The 17,808-nt window shown below is 35.3% G+C and overlaps 1 protein-coding gene across 4 annotated transcripts in view; it reads left to right on the plus strand.

Annotated features, from left to right (window-relative positions):
* Window positions 1–5,834: 5,834 nt before the first annotated feature.
* The window catches only part of LOC109076428 (MAM domain-containing glycosylphosphatidylinositol anchor protein 2-like), a 156,156-nt gene continuing 144,182 nt past the window's right edge, over window positions 5,835–17,808 (plus strand). For all 4 annotated transcript variants that reach the window (XM_042746467.1, XM_042746469.1, XM_042746468.1 and 1 more), the window contains exon 1: window positions 5,835–6,344. In XM_042746467.1, coding sequence (XP_042602401.1) covers window positions 6,272–6,344 — 73 coding nt within the window. In that variant the 5' untranslated portion in view covers window positions 5,835–6,271. The remainder of the gene's footprint in view (window positions 6,345–17,808) is intronic.

The following is a 17,808-nucleotide window of genomic DNA, read 5'->3' on the forward strand; positions in this document are numbered from 1 at the left end:
GAGAACACATCATCCTCTTCTTCGTCTTCAAGGACTGTTATTTTAAAGCATGCATTCCTGGTTAGAACGATTATTCTTCTTTACCATGGCGAGCACTAGTAAGGTGTTTAAGAAAGGTGTGTGGATCCGTGTCCTCGTTTTTTGACACCTGATGACACACACGATCTTTGCGTCTTTTGTTTGGGCGACGAGCGTGTGTGCGATGTCCTCGAGGGGGCAGCGTGCGTGCACTGTGAGCTTTTTCTTCTTTCGAGGAAAGAGGGACAGCCATCGGCTCCCTGTGGTTCAGGAAAATGAGCTCGTGGGGATCGCAGATGGACCTGGCTGATGAGTTGAAAAAAGGTCTTTCCCTTTCGCGCTCATCAGTCACGGACGAGAGTGAGCTGCTGGATGACAATGCTGTCTCTCTTACATCGTCTTATCCAGCGGCTAGTGCTCTGCTGGCTCAGAGCCAGGATGAGCAGGAGATGTCAGATGTGGAGAGATGGTGGAGACGTCTTCTCTTAAGGCTCCCTCCCTGCCGTCCAAACCCCTTCAGGACACATCTCGTTTGAATGGCAGGGCATTCTGTAGGTGAACCTGGTGGATATTGGGTCGAAAGAGAAGGGCTTTCTTCTTGATGCACCGGTTTCCTCTTCTGAGCTTTTCGCCCCTTCCGTTGATCGAGAAGTTTAAAGAGGCCAAGACGCGTTCGGCTGACTTTAAATCCTTCATTCCACGAATGTCCAGATCTGAGCTTGAACAACAAAGGGGTCCTGGCCCGTTTCGGTCTAAGGATCAAAGGTGGGCTCAGAAGACTCGCGTCCCTCCGCCGTCTGTGGGTAGGGTTCAACAGGAGCGTGCGTCTAAGGGCATCAGGCAAGATTTGAAGGAGGTGATCCAGACTAGGTGTTTTCAGGGCTCTTGTCTGGACCAGAGTAAAATCTGAACCACCTACTCACCTCCATTCCCCTAAAAAGCTTCCCTCCTGACTGAGGATATGTAGGAGCCTCCTGCACTTGCATTTGCAGCCTCTTATGCTGGGCCTGTGATGCTTTGGCTAGTTTCTATGTCTCATAGAACTACATACTTGTGGTCCAGACCCCAGTGCTCCAGTCTATATCCAGTCATGCGCGGGAGCCATGGTTGGTGAGTATGATCCATCTACTCTACTGCTAGCTCTTGTGTATTCAATACTAGATCTGTTCTGTTTTCTGACTTTTTAGGTTTGACCCCCCTGCTAAGTCAGAACCTCCTGCTGTTGACCGAATACAGTGATGGTTTTGCTCAACAGTGCTGAATCCAGGCTGGTGATAGCCTTCATCTTCAGCTTGGACACGCAGCCTGGGCTTCTGTGGAAGCCTTCCAGCATCAGGTCCGCAGTATAACGCTGCAACCTCAGGACCTGCGGGTCCTTCTCATGGGCTAGTGCTCTTCTGAGTGCATGCTTCGTGACATGCTCCCTATTAGTGTAAATCTAATTAACAAAAACTATGACGGAGGATGTTTGTTTGCAAGCTTTTTTCCCATGACTAAGACGAGACAAAGACGAGACGACGATAAAGTCAATAAACGATGACGATGACTATATCAACATGCAATTACGTTAACGAAATAAGACGAGACTAAAATGTATTCACAAAAAAAAAAATTTTCACCGTTATAATATCTTTCATTTGTTTTAGCAGTTTAGAGATTGCACAAGTCTTTAGTATAAAAGATGTTGAAGAACAGCTCAGTTTAACTGTTCAGAACAAACAAGGGATTCATGAACAGACATCACAAAACAAAAAACAGTCTAAAAAAAACTAACCCTGACCACACACAGTATTAAGAACCAAGGGTGCACAAACTTTTGAAGGGGGTTATTTTAATAATTGCAGCTATTTTTTTGTCTTGTGGACTTTATGTAAACATCTTTTATGTAAAATATCTTACTCAGGACAGTACTAAATAAAACATAACATGCATTTTGTATGCTCTCTCTTATTTTGTTACAATTATTCACATTTTCACAGATTCTGCAAGGGGTTCCCAAAATTTTGCATGCCGCTGCATATTGTCTCTCCGTGGCACGCTCTGTTTTTCAGCTTCACTGCGGGTCTCTTGGGCGCCTTTAGCTTGATTAAAATCTATCACCTCATTCCCTGGTTCAGCGAGCTCATTTACGCTTTCTTCATGGAAGTTTGGCGGGACATCGCTCCCTAACCGCTCACTTTTCTCTCGCTGTCAAATTATCAGCCAAAAGCCATATCCCTTCACTATGATATAGTGCCATACCTATTTTCACCTGTGTAACATTAGAATATTCCTAGTGAAGCCCGAAGGCGTGAATTTCCGATGGGTTAAAGCAGAGCTTGCTCGCTTTGAGGAGAGAAGATGAGTTTACACTCTTAAAAATAAAGGTGCTTAAAAGATTTTTCACAGCGATTCCACAGAATAACCATTTTTGGTTCCACAAAGAACCTTTCAGTCACAGAACCATCTCTTTCTTACCTTTTTATAATCTGAAGAACCTTTGTGAAACAGGAATGTTCTTCAGATGTTAAAGGATCTTTATGGAACCATTTAGACTGAAAGGTTCTTCCAATGCATCGTGAAGCACCTTTATTTTTAAGAGTGTGTGTTCGGTGAGAAACACACACACTTTTACTTTAATTGCTTCATCTCGAAACCTTCTAGCTCTGATTTAGGTCACAGAGGTGAACAGTTTTGTAGCTTTGAAGGAAAAGTTCAACCAAAAAGTGAAATTGAATGGGACACATTTTTTTGGGGGGTGACAGATACTGCAGGTTTCAATACAAATGGTTTCTATTTGTTGCAAATGTAAAAGAGTTATGCTGCTGAAGCCTCTCGTGTTCGTCCCTGAGCATCAGATATTCTTTCTTGCCTAATACCTATTTACTCTGTGTTTAGAGCAGAATTTTGTAAGAGTCTGACCTTTAGTTAAACAGACCGAGTTTTGTTCATTTCTTTTTGTGTCCAAGACCTTAAAGTCTACATGAATTGATGTTCAGACTAAAAGAATGTTTTTTTTTTATCTGTGAGGAATTCATTGAATAATGAAAAGTGTCCCTATGAGAGCTAGATAAAAAATAAGAGCGATTGATGAAAGATTATAAAGAGAAACGTTTTATTCCTTTAGAATAAATGAAGCAATCGAGCACAACCTGAAACTTGTTGACTAAAGCTCAAATAACTATAAAAATCCACACTCCGAATCAATGGTTTGAATGATTTCTGTTCCTCACAATTTAATGCATGAGACATAGAATAAAAAAAAATAAAATAAAAAAACTCAGAAATTGCTAGTAGATTTCACAAAAATTTACAAAGAAATGACAAGAAAGTCATGAAATTAAATGTAGAAAGCTGAAATAGTATTTACTGTAAAAGGTATTTTTTATTTACAACTTCAAAAATTTTTAGTGTACATTTTTATTTAAATGTTTATTTTAATTAACATTACTAATCAAATGCAAAGTTTTCGCTCAGAAATTGCTAGTAGCCTAAATTTCACAATTACTGTACAAAGAAACAGCAAGAAACACTGAAGAAAATTTGAAAATTTGATGTAGAAAAATTGAAATAGTATTTTGTAACGTAATCAAATAGTTGTCTTCAACGTATTTATTTATTTATTTATTTATTTTTACAGTAACGTACTACTGTTTAAGTTGACACTGTTTTGTTACTTTTATGGGGCTTTTTGTCATTTTTGGGCTTTATGTTTGTAATTTTATGTATCTCCTTTGTCTTCCACAGAAGAAAGTCAGTCTTACAGGTTTGATGATGAGTAAATTCATTCTATTTTGGGTGAACTGTTGCTTTAAAACCCAAAATAAAACCCTAGAACAGATGTAGGGCGAGAATAAACATTTACCCGCGTGAATCCTCCAGCTTTGCTGTTTCCATTGTTGTGACCTGAAATCATGAGGAGTCCTTAGAAAAGCAGGGATGTGTTCTGGAGACTGTCAAAGTGCTCTGAATGTGTGTCAGTCGGATCTGAGACGTGAACAAAGACTCAGTTGTTAAACACAGAAGTTCAAAGGCGTCGTCGGGCTCTATTTGAGCTCTGATGATGACGCTAGAAGCTCATCCGCAGAAGCTCTTATTAATCTTAGTCCATTAGCAGCCTTACGACAAGAATGCATAAAGCCTTATCAACAGAAAGCTGTTTTTTATCTGTCTCGTCAACTCACAATCCAGTAATTAGTAGTGTGACAGCATGCAAATGATGGGCTTTAGGAGTCTGACCTGCTAATTAAAACCTGAACCTTTAAAGCACATCAACAGATGGATGTAGGGTCCTAAAAGTGCATATAAGCAATGTTATATCTGCATATTACACAATGAACATTTTATGTGCACTTTGAGTCATTTTAACCAAATGCAATGAGTAGTTGCACGATTAGAATTTCAGCAAATTATGATGCATATGTATATGTGGGTGCATATATTTATGAATGAGTTTCGCACTTGTGATGAAAAAAGAGAGAAAAAGTCTGTAAGAAATAAAAACTTGGAAAGACAGTGATGGCATTGATTCATTCTTTTGTTCTTTTTTTTGTTGGACAATGGAGAACAAAATTCTTGGGAGCGTTTGATTGCATGTGCATTTTATATTTTGGTTGTTTTCCCAGAAGAGAATGAAACAAAGGACAAATCCATTTTAAATGCATACATCTGCTGAATGTTTCCGACACTATCATCTACAGTAGATGATTTCTGAGATCCAGTCATGAACTGGAGCCTCAAACAGCTCGTCGCTGACAGACAGATGGAGGTCAGGAAGGACGAACACAAGCAGCACACAGATGGAGTTCAACATACAAACCAGCAAAACACACTCGTCCTCGTCTGTCTGTCACTCTCCCTGCCCTAATGAATTTATTCCAGCCGCCCAATTAAATAGCAAACACAGTGGACCAAACAACACCAGTGACAAGCAACACAATTAGACTGTTTTTGTTGCTGTTAATTAAAATATTTGACTTTCAAGCTCAACAGTTTAGTCTTTGTTTCGGGTCAGAGGGCTGCTTCAATGACCTGATCAATCTCATTCTGTCCTTACACTGAGAAGAAATATCGATACGAGAAAAAGCAGGAGTTTTATTCACTTATTTTTGACATAAGCGTTATCTGATTTTATGTGTCATTCGCTTCCAGTTATTTTAGGTATAATTTGCTACTTGATATTGCAAAATTGTTTAAAAAAAATTATTTTAATGCATGTACATGATATATATGTATATATATACACACACAGTGTATATAGCCTACATATATATATTTGTGTGTGTGTGTATATATATATATATATCTTAAAGAAAAATAATATTACAAAAGATTGTTAAGTGGATGATTGGGAAAAAATTGCTCTCAGAAGTGAATAAAATCTGATTCTCAGTCCTCAAAACTACGATTAGAAAAGGCCTATTTGTACAGTAATTATATATGAAAAAATGTTTGTCTTTAAAATAAATTATCTTTGTGCTGTAAACATTTATTATTAACAATAAAATAGCTAAATTTTTGTGGGTCTCGCCCATTAAGGTGACATGAATTAAATAGCCTATATATATATATATATATATAATATATATATATATATATATATGTATATGTATATAATGCAATCAAACAATCAAATGAACATTTTAGCAATAATAAATTATTAAAAATCAAATAATTGTCGTTTGAAACATGCAAAAACTTATTTTAGGGTTTGGTGATTTTAGTCATTAACATTAATTTCACGTGTGTGTGTTTCTGTGTTTGTGTGTGTGTGTCCTTCATGCAGATGAGTCTCTCTCTCTCTCTCTCTCTCTCTCTCTCTCTCTCTCTTCACAGAGCGCGTTATTGCGCAACGCGACGGTACGAACGCATCGGACTCTGTTCGGTTGAGGTCGGTTCCGACGGAACCCCACCGAAGAGTTCAATTGTTGCTCGGAGCGATGACGGACAGCCAGGTGCACGCGCATTGCGCGTCCCCGACACCGCTGGTCCTGATGCTGCGCGCGCACGAGCATCAGCAGCATCACTGAGACGCTCAGAACCTCGGATCGGGTGAAGCGATGCCAGCCGCAGCCACACCGTCACCGAACCTCCTCCGAGCCAGCGAATAAACACTCATCTTCAGCGAGCCGCTTCATCCTCACGAACCCTTGCGAGGACGCGGGTCTGATGCTTTGACTTCGCTTCCCAGCGGTTCGTGACATCTGCGGCTTTTCTTCCACGTTCTGGAGAGACTCCGGCGCTTTAATCTGGATATGTTGAAAGGCACGTAAGGATGGATGGGATTATTAGTGTTTTGGGGGTCCTGACGCTCGTTTTGGAGGGCATCTCATGCCAGGGAGTGTATGGTAAGTGCCAGCAGCTCATACAGATGCATTTATATGCCAGTCAACATTCCGGTGTGCGTCTGAACAGGTGCCATTTCACACACCATCCAGCATGAGATCTTCCCAACAACCGATCCACAGGTTTTTAGAAGGAAAAACGATACATTATAAACACCAGATCCACCACTGATTCATTGGAAATAACAGTTGAATATTTTAGAATTAGAAAACACAATCGTTTTAATTGCAAAAGTTTTTTTTTTTTTAGGTGTAAAATTTAGTCATTGTGCATTTTCATTGCATGACATAGTTCAATATTCCCAATCAACAAGAAAAAATAATGCAAATAGCCATGATATCTAATGTGCATGTTGCATGCTAAACAGTTCATCCATTTGTTTTCCTCATTTAATGGAAGTCATTGCAATGCTTATGCGTTATAGAAATGCATCAATATTCCCAATGTACAAGGAAAAATATTGCAAATGTGCCCATTGCATACTAAACAGTTCGTCCATTGGGTTCCTAACATTCAACTGAAGTCATTGCATTGCATTTAACAAACACTTTAGAAATGCAACAGAAGTTATTTAATTGCATTAAAGAAACATTGTAGAAATGCCTTAACATTCACAATCCACAAGATAAAATAATACAAATAGCAAGTATATCTATATTAAAAATGTGCATATTGCATGCTAAACAGTTCATCCACTGAGTTCCTCACATTCAACTGAAGTCATTGCATTACATTTAAGAAACCCTGTAGAAACGCAACAGAAGTTATTGCAATGCATTAAAGAAACATTATGGGAATGCAACAGAAGTTATTTAATTGCACTGAAGAAACAGTAGAAATCCCTTAATATTCCCAATCCACAAGGTAAAATAATGCAAATAGCAAGTACATCTATTGCAAATGTCCCAGTTGCATACTAAACAGTTCATCCAACTGGTTTCCCTCACATTTAATGGAAGTCAATGCATTGCATTAAAGAAACGCTGTAGAAATGCTTCATTATTCCCAATCTAGTAGCAAAAATTATGCTTTGCATTCTAAACAGTTAATCCATTGTGTTTTTCTCACATTTAATGGAAGTAGCATGGAGAGACATTCATGCATTTTAATTTGCATTGGAGAAATGTTGTCGAAAAGCTGTATGGATGCTGTTTAATGTGTTGCAAATGTCACAGCAAGTGTCTGAAATCTGCATATGTCGAGCTCTAGCCTCTCCTTATCCTGCATTCTCATCATGTACTAAGCAACTAGTGGTGTTCTAGTAGTGTAGTATGGGTTAACCAGAGCTTTGCACGACCATGAGTCATAATGTGCAAATGTCATGAGGGAAAACATCTAAGCATTGTTTACTGTGGGCCGCTGTTGCTCGGGGGCGATCTGACTGGTGGGTCACGCGTTGAGATGGTGGGCGTAATATCAACTACATGGTTTTTGTTTCTGGAGTCGGTTCACATCAAGAGGGGCACGCAGCATAGTGCACATGTGTCTCTGAGGGGCTAATAGGATAATAGAGTTTGGGCAGAGCCGGGTTTCGCTGATCCATGAGAATGCACTTTAAAATCAATGACTTCAGAGCCCATGGAGGAATGGAAATGACGGTGAGAGATGCTGGTGAATGCCAACACGCTCTGAGATGCGCAGCAGTATATGCTTCCTAATTACTGTTAATTATAGATTCGCTTCAAGTGTTCTCTGCTCCCTTCACACTCAGCAGGGGACACTTAAAGGAGTAGTTCACCGAAAATTAAAATGTGCTGAAAATGTGTTCACCCTCAGTTCATCTGAGATTATGATGAGTTTGTTTCTTCATCAGGTTTGTAGAAATGTAGCACTGCATCAGTGTCTCAGCAATGGATGCTCTGCAGTGAATGGGTGCCGTCAGAATGAGAGTCCAAACAGCTGATAAAAACATCACAATAATCCACAAGTAATCCACAGCACTCCAGTCCATCAGTTAACATCTGGAGAAGACAAAAGATGAAACACATCCAGCATTAAGACGCTTTTAACTCAAATACATAGAGTTCATAATCCATAATTATGCTTACTTCAGTAAAGAAACAGCAATTTACTCCAAAAAGGCCTACATTTAAGATATGTATTTGAATTGCATATAAAATGTCCATGCATTTTAAATTAAAGTAATAAACTAAATGTGATGCATATTTGTTAGTCATAAATGAGTAATTATCATTGGTTTCCTCTACAGCATTTTTCTGGTCAAAATATATTTTAAATAAATGCTAAATATATGTTGAAAACAATGACGCTCAATTAAATTTATTTTTGAAAATAAAAATATATATAGTTTAAACCTTCAAATGCCAAAATGTAAAACATGCTGTGGAAGAAAATACATTAATGTAAATATATTTCAGCAAATATATACTTTCAGTCATTTATTTATTGTATGTTTTGAATTATATTATATTATATTATATTATATTATATTATATTATATTATATTATATTATATTATATTATATTATATTATATTATATTGGTTTAATTTAGTGCAACGGTAACACTTTACAATAATATTACATTTGTTAGTAACATAAGTTAGTTAACAACACTGGAAAATGCTTCTAAAGAATGTATTTATTAATCTTATTAATGAAAATTTTACCAATTCTTAATACATTATTAAACTCAAGTGTTGCATCTGTTAATATTATTTTATATTTACATATGTATTTTATGCAGTTTACATGTATACATATCAAAATCTACACAAAATGGCTAACTTTATATTTGCTGAAATATATTTACATTAAAACAATATTTTCATCATTCATTAATTTTTGCCATATAGGATAACATGAGCTAATAAAGAACAATATTAACAAACATAAATAAATACTGTGTAAAATGTAATGCTCATTGTTATTCAATGCATTAACTCACATTAACGAGACCTTATTGTAAAGTAAAGCACTTCTTGACGAGTGCTGAAGATGTAATTGTGTCGTGGTGAGCACTTGACTGCTTTTGGACAGAATAAATGGGTTCGCCGGTTAATTTCATATTTCTTTCTCTTCCCAACAATCTCCTTTTTTTTTTTTTTTTTATTGGTGGTGAAGAGTGAAATATTAAGTGTTTTACGTTTGTGCTGTTGATGATTCTCGTGCTCATGCTGACAAAATTTTTGGTGTATTATTACTTTAACCAGTTAGGAGAAGCTTATTACTAAAACTGTTTTCTTGCAAAAAAGAAGTGTGCTTAATTGTGTACTTCATATCTTTTAAAATATACTTTTAAAAAAACGTATGTACAACTAATATAATATTCATTTAATAAAAAGCCTTTTATGATGTAAGTAGACTTTTAAAAAGTGACCTGTGTAATGATGTCAAATTAACAGTTTTACTTTAAACTACACTTTAAATCATTGTTTTAATAAACTCTTGTCATGCTTTAAAGATGTACACTTTGTAAAATTGTGATGTAAAATTTTCAAATGCACTAAACTGCAACTTCATTATTAGAAATGTGTAATTACAAATATACTTAAATGCATGACATGCAAGTTTCAGTGGAATTAGATTATAGTTGACAATAGAAGTAATTATATTAAAATGCATATTAAAATGCACTTAAGTGGATAAAAACGCACTCCTAATTTCAATTAACTGCTTTTAATTTACATTTAAACTATAATATATTTTCATTTCATTGCAAAAGACATGCAATAAAATGTCTGAAAACACTGCATTCAGTTGCACTTCAGTAAGTTCATTTAAAGTACTGTACATTATTAAGCACTCATTTTAAAAGTGCGCTAAAATCTTTCAAAAGGGCTCTTTGGTTTAATTATGGAAGAGGAGACGGGTTGACGGTTTTTCATTCATGATGTTGATTATAGAGGGGAAGCGTGGGAACCGTGTGTCGTTGCGTAACGTTGTTTCATGCGACGCTTCTGTTCTTTAAAGCGTCAGGATGAATGAAAACAAGGCTGCTGTGCTTTATTCCCTGAGCCGGCCGCTAGTAAAGTCTCTGTTCACGGCGAGCTTCAAATGCCGGCCGTCTAAACTATGCAAATGCATTCCACCAGTGCAACTAAAGCGCTCTTTGTTGCTTCTCTGCGCCTCCTCCAGAGCTCTTTATCAATTCCCTTGGATCAGGAGCCTGCGTTTCCTACTGTAATGAGAGCAACCTCGCACACTTCTGCTGGCGTGTTCATAGGATGAGATTTGGGAAATGTATATTTTGAATTAGTCAAATGCATATATAATGCATAAGATGCATATATAATTTTTCCATGCATTTGCTTTACATAATTTATGTAATAAATGTAATGTGATGCATATTTGTGATCCTGGACCACAAAACCAGTCATAAGGGTAAATTTTTCGAAATTAGGATTTATGCATCATCTGAAAGATGAATGAATAAATAGGACAATATTTGGTTGAGATACAACTATTTGAAAATCTGGAATCTTAGGGTGCAAATCTAAATATTGAGAAAATCATCTTTAAAGTTGTTAAGTTCTTAGCAATGCATATTACTAATCAAAAATTTGTTTTTGTTATTTTTAAGGTATGTTATTTATTAAATATCTTGTTTTGATATGATCTTTACTTAATATCCTAATGATTTTTGTCATAAAAGAGAAATGTATAATTGTGACCCATACAATGTATTGTTGTCTATTGCTACAAATATACCTGTGCTACTGATGACTGCTTCTGTGCTGCAGGGACAGGTCAGATTTCTGTAAAAGCACTAATAAACTGGATGTGCTTTAAATAACCAGATTAATAAATTAATCAGTAATCTTATACATTTTAACTAATTAAATGTTGCCTCTTGCTCAGCTAGCCATATTTTAATCAGGGTATTTTGATACTAGGGTTATTATAATAAACTAAATCTAAAACCATTAAAAAAGTTACTTGGAATAAAATGGAATAAAATAAACAATAACTGAAATAAAATAAAATATAAAAAGAAAACTCAAACATATTTCAGTGCGATTTCCAAGGCAAAATTTCCGTCGTTTTTAGTTTAACTTGATGTAATAAAATAACTAAAAATAAATAACAAATAAAAAATAGACATAAAAAAAACCAAGCTAATAAAAATGACAAAAATAAAAAATAAAAAAAACATTTTTTAAAATAAATTTTATATTTTAGAAAATATCAAAAATATCTTTTATAATTTATTTCAGGTAATCTTTGTTTTGTTTCAAGTGAAAAAGCTAATCCTACAGCACTTTTTTAAAAGAGAGTATGTACATGTACTGTATGCAGATAAAGTATTATATATTATATATACTTTTATATATTAGATATAGCTATGTGATAATATAGTTTCCAGCTTTGTATATATATATAAATATATATTTATATATCTTAAATTTATATATATAAATATATATAATATATATATATATATATATAATATATATATATATATATATATATATATATATATATATATATTAAGGTGTCACATGACTTATCCATGTCTCATTTGTCTAGTACTAGATTCTACCAAGTAACAGATGAATTTGTGTTGAAATACTATAGAGTTTAAAAAGACATGTGACCTTTGACCTCAGTGTTTTAAAAACCAATCAGTGTGTTCACGTTTGCTGTCATCGCTGTGCAGTTATATGGTGAGTAGTGTTTTAGTATTGCTGTTCTTCTTTGCTGTCAGAACAGAACAGAGCTGAGCCCCGTTTCTAGTTTGTGTCCAGTGAGTTGAGAAGCGCTGAGCTGACGGCTGTAGTGTGAATCTTTCATGAACACTTCTCTCTCTTCAGCTTCACTGGACTTCGGTGTTTTGCTAACTGAGTGCTGAACTACCTGCTGTACGTTACTGTAGATCAATAGAGTACTGACACGAGAGCGCTGGGAAAACACACCGACTTCCCAAAGAGATCATCACAGCGTGAAGAGCACAGATCTGTACATGCGTGACTTAAAATACTTCTGGAACATGCCAATAATTTCAGATACTGATACTTTAGTTACTGCAGACACTGTAACCAATTTTTTTTTTTTCTGCCCACCAAGGGTGCATTTATTTGATCAAATATGCAGTAAAAAAAATTGAAATATTATTAGTATTTAAAATAACTGTTTTCTGTGTGAATATCTGTTAAACTGTAATTTATTTCTGTGATGCGCAGCTGTATTTTCAGAATCATTACTCTAGTCTTCAGTGTAACATGATCTTCAGAAATCATTTTAATATGCTGATTTTCTGCTCAAGACACATTTCTGATTATTATCAATGTTGAAAACAGTTGTGCTGCACAATATTTTTGTGGAAACCATGATATATTTTATTTTTCAGGATTCACAGATGAATAGAAAGTTCAAAAGAACAGCATTTAAAAAAAAAAAAAACTGAAATATTTTGCAACATTATCTTTACTGTCACTTTTGATCCGTTTGAGTCCCTGATATATATATTATTTAACCCAAAATTTTAAACAGTAGTGTATCATGGTTTCTGAAGGATCATGTGACACTGAAGACTGGAAAAATGTGCTGAAAATTCAGCTTTGATCACAGAAATAAATTACATTTGAACAAATATCCACACAGAAAACAGCTCTTTTTATTTGCAATAATATTTCACATTTTTATTGTATTTTTGATCAAATAAATGAACTGGACTGATATATTCATCAGGTTGATTCGTTCTTTTTGTGATTTTTTTTTTTTTTTTTTTTTTGTTCACTTAAATTGGCTGATTCTTGCCCCGCCCCAAAGCCCAATACATTTTTTATATGATTTTTAAGCAAATATTTGGCAAAACAACTGAATGCTCATAAAATAGCAATTTTGTCAACATTTTATTTGCTATAATCAAATTGCAACACTCAGATCAACATTTCATTGGAAACCAGCATCAGCCATTAGAATGTACACACATCAGTCGACTATTAATTCTGAACATTTGCCATCAGCAGAGAGTCTGTGGCTGCTGCAGGTCCCGCTGGTTTGGTGTCAGACTCATTGACAGTCTCATGCTAATCTTTCCGCGTGTCGCTTTAGCCCACACATCCAGTCCAAGTGCCGCTCCTGCGTGAAGTGATGTCTGTTGTCATGGCGACAGTATCCGCCGCACACTTCTCGCATCCTCGCAGCAGAGAGTCAGTCGCTCAAAATGATGTGAAGTGATAGCGACCTGAGAGAACGAAAGCAAAAAAATCAGCGTTTCATCTCAGAGGCGTCTTGTTTATCTGAGGCGTAAGCGGGTCAGAGTAAACGTGTCCAAATGCATCGAACACTCAAACTCGTCGCGCTTCCGCTCCTGAGTCATGCAGCAACAAGCAGTGTTTTTATGCCGTATGTATTGCATTCATGTGTCGGTATGTAGGGCAAACGCAGGAGGGGGTGTTTGTGCAGCCAAAGACTGATGCATCATTTGGTCGAAAACAGATTTTTCACGGGAGCCTAATCGATTGCATTTGTACACACGAACGTGTGTGATTTGAGCATTTGAAGCCAACAGATGATATCTTTGACACTGACCTCAAAAGTCATAATTATGAGATGAAAAGTTGTAATTGACATATTACGTCATACAAAGTTATCAAAATTATGACATAAAAATCATAATTATGGGATCAAAAGTCAAATGTACAGTATTACTTTAAAGTTTAAATTTACATCCTAAATTAGAATTATGACTTTACAAGTCAAAATTTTACAAGCTATAAGTGTGAGATAAAAAGTCGAAATTGAGATAAATCAAAATTATGACATACTAAACTGTAATTAAAAGATTAAAAATTCAAAATCATAATATTAATTATTTTTGGCTTTTTTTGTCAGAATTTGAACTTTTACTCATAATTCCTCTCCTTCATTCATTATCTCATAATTTTGAATTTTGTCATAATTACGACAAAGATAAGTTGAAGTCATAAAATGAAATTTAGTCATGAATTATGAAAAAATTTCAACTTAGTACGTCATAATATTCAGACTTTATCTCATACTGTAATTTTGAGTTTTATACTTCTAATTTCAATTTATAAAGTCATAATTTTGACTCTTTATCTCATAATTTCGACTGTCATAATTATTACTTATGTAAATTTTGACTTCGTATGTCATCATTTTGATTATCTCATACTGCAATTTTGATTTTAGTCTTAACTATTCATTAAGTCATAATTTTGACTTTTTGTCATAATAATGACTTATGTAAATTTTTACTTAGTATGTCATAATTTAGACTTTTTATTTTATAATTTAGACTTTTGTCGTAACTATGACTTTTTATGCCATAATTTCGATGTAGTGTGACAATTATCTCATAATTATGACTTTTAAAGTCATGCTGCCATGGCTTTATGCCGTATGTGTTGCATTCATCTGATGGTATTTAGGGCAAACAATGTACAGCATATATATACAGGGCCGGATCTAGACATTAGGAGGTACTAGGCAAAATTTATACTCATCAAGTCTGGATTTATTTTATCAAAAATTATGAAACAAACACTAATATTGTGAAATAATATTATAATTTAATTATAAATTAAAAATGTATTTCTGTGATGCACAGCTCTATTTTCAGCATCATTACTCCAGTCTTCAGTGTCACATGGTCTTCAGAAATCATTCTAATATACTGATTTATTATCAATGTTAGAAACAGTGCTTAATGATTATTTTATAACCTACGATACTTTTTTTTCAGGATTTGTTGATTATTAAGAAGTTGTTTAAAATTTTATTCACAGGTGCAGAATACCACTTCATTAGACGGACATAAGTGCTTTTCTGATTTCTGCAAAAAAAAAAAAAAAAAATCCCAGCTGCGGTATGGGCAGGATTTACCCATCCATTTTCATCAATATTGACTACAGTTATTGTCATATTATTAATATTAATAACATGATATTATGTATTGCATTGTTACCTTAAATGAGAGACATATATATATATTTACACACACACACACACACACACACACACACAAAGTTAATTTCTAGTTAGTTGAAACTGAAATTATAAGTGTTATGTAATGGTGCGTTCAAGTCCTCCTGGGAATTTCGTACGTACGAGGAGGGAAGTCCTGCTGACGACGTGAGGTGCGTTCAAGTCAGTTTCGTCGGAGCAAGATGGCGCTGTACCTTCTTTTAATGAATAGCAAGAAATTACAGCAAGGTTTAATAACTCTGCTTATAGAAAAAATGCTAAACGGAGAAATAAAAAAAATGTAAAAGCCATGTGCAATGTTGCGAATCAAACCATTTCTCATCTAAAGGTGCACAAATGTTAGGATTTTTAGTTGTAATTCATTAACTTGCTGCTTATAACAAGATTAATGATGATCATGATAAATGACAGTTTATAGACTAGTAAACAATGAAATTCAATTAAAATTTACCGTCAACTACAGACGTTGCATCCATTGATTCCGCCGTGTTAATCACTGACACGCCCCCAACTCGTACAGATCGGGGCTTAAAGAAAATCCCGAGCTCCCCACTGGTATTTACGATATTGTGGTGGCGTTCATGTGCATTCAACTCGTAAATACGATCGATACGAGATGACTTGAATGCACCATAAGAGCAGTAATGTAGTACCATCAGCAGAATGTAGAAGATACACACATCTGAGATCATTTACTTGAAACATTAAAAAAAGTTCTAGTTTGTTTGCTTTTTAACTTTAAATGCAAACTTATCTGCTTTACTTTTGGAGCTCTTTTTATAATCACCTCCCGATGTCCGCGATGTCATTCACTGTACGCGCAAATTCAAAGCGTCGCGTCTGGCCGCGTCAACGGCTCTCACACATTTTTTTAACTCATAATAAACCAGCGAATGATCTGTCCAGAAATTATGCTGATTGACAGAACAAGTTTATATTTAGAATACATTGCAATCACTCTAAAATAGATGACGACAACTCACACACCTGCATTTTTGAGCTGTACTTCTTTGCGTGCCTATTTAGCCGAATGCATCGCACAGTTCGCAGCACCTGATAGATGCCTTTGATCTAGGGCTGTGAATCTTTGGGTCAACAGTGAATCGATTCAGTTCACGATTCATAGGATTTCAATTCGTTTCAAGAAAGATTTTTGCAAATTCAGAAAGATTCAATTCAATTCACATTTAAATTCGATTTGATTAAAGATTCGGCTCTGCATTCTTTAAGTGCACTCAAAGGGATCATATGATGCTGCTAAAAAGAACATTATTTTGTATATTTGGTGTAATAAAATGTGTTTATGTGGTTTAAGGTTAAAAAACACACTATTTTCCACACACTGTACATTATTGTTTCTCCTCTATGCCCCGCCTTCTGAAATGCGTCAATTTTTACAAAGCTCATCACTCTAAAAAGCGAGGTGTGCTCTGATTGGCCAGCTATCCAGTGCGTTGTGATTGGCCGAGTACCTCAAACGTGTTACGGAAATGTTACGCCCCTTAACATAATGTGATGCCATGTCCTGGCACGATGAGACAAAACCAATAAAACCCATTACAAACGAGGCATTTGTTGCATCCAGTGGGGACATAATTACTGATTATAATGACTTATACTGTTTTTATGTGTTGTGTTGCGTATCGTGCCGCATAAACATAAAACCATGTCTGCATTTGTGATTGGAGAAACAACAAACAATAAGTGCTACTCTACACTGCTCAAAACTCACGTTTGTATCATAAGTGGCAAAATCTTTAAATATGAAAACATACTTACAGGCTGTTAGTCAGAAGCGGCAGACTATGCTTGCAAAGTTGGAACTGCCCAACTTTATAGAAACAGTCTTTGTGTGTAGATGCATTGCAGGCTACTCTGCAGGTTCAGGAAACAGTCCTCATCCTCCATAAAATGCACTGCACACATCTGAATATTTGGGTTGAACTGTTCTGGAACAGTGTTGAAATACAACTTAACCACTGATTTCTAGTCATGTCCATAACTTTTATAAAGAATATCTCTTTGGGTTTGAAACTTTATTCTTTGCAACTTTTGGGATCTAATCTACTCACGAACAGCTTATAACACTCCAAAGAGAAAGGAAAACTTGAAATTGCATCATATGACCCCTTTAAATGCTTCCCCTATGCTTAGTCAGGGGGCAAATTAAACAGCAGCCTTTATGGTTAAAGAACCATGTGTTAGAGAGAGAGAGAGAGAGTGTGTTAGGGGGGGGGGGGGGGGAGAGAGAGAAACACTTTTGTGCATTGTTAGATGCTAGTTTAATGATGCTATGGCATATGTAGAAATTTCTGTAAGCCAAGATTTTAAAAAAAGGAGCTTTAAAAGTATTATTTAAAAACGTTTTGTCACACCAGGGGTTTAGCCATCATTTCAGAAGTGACAGAAATGTCAAATACAATCATTTTATGTATGTACGTATTATTTATTATTATTATTATTACAAGGAATGCTTTTCTTATCTCTTACTTTGAATTTGCTACAAGAAATCAAATACACAGCTGGACAATTATTAATCATTTGTAATCTA

The sequence above is a fragment of the Cyprinus carpio genome, chromosome B20 (assembly GCF_018340385.1).
Source record: "Cyprinus carpio isolate SPL01 chromosome B20, ASM1834038v1, whole genome shotgun sequence".
NCBI classification, from domain to species: Eukaryota; Metazoa; Chordata; class Actinopteri; order Cypriniformes; family Cyprinidae; genus Cyprinus; species Cyprinus carpio.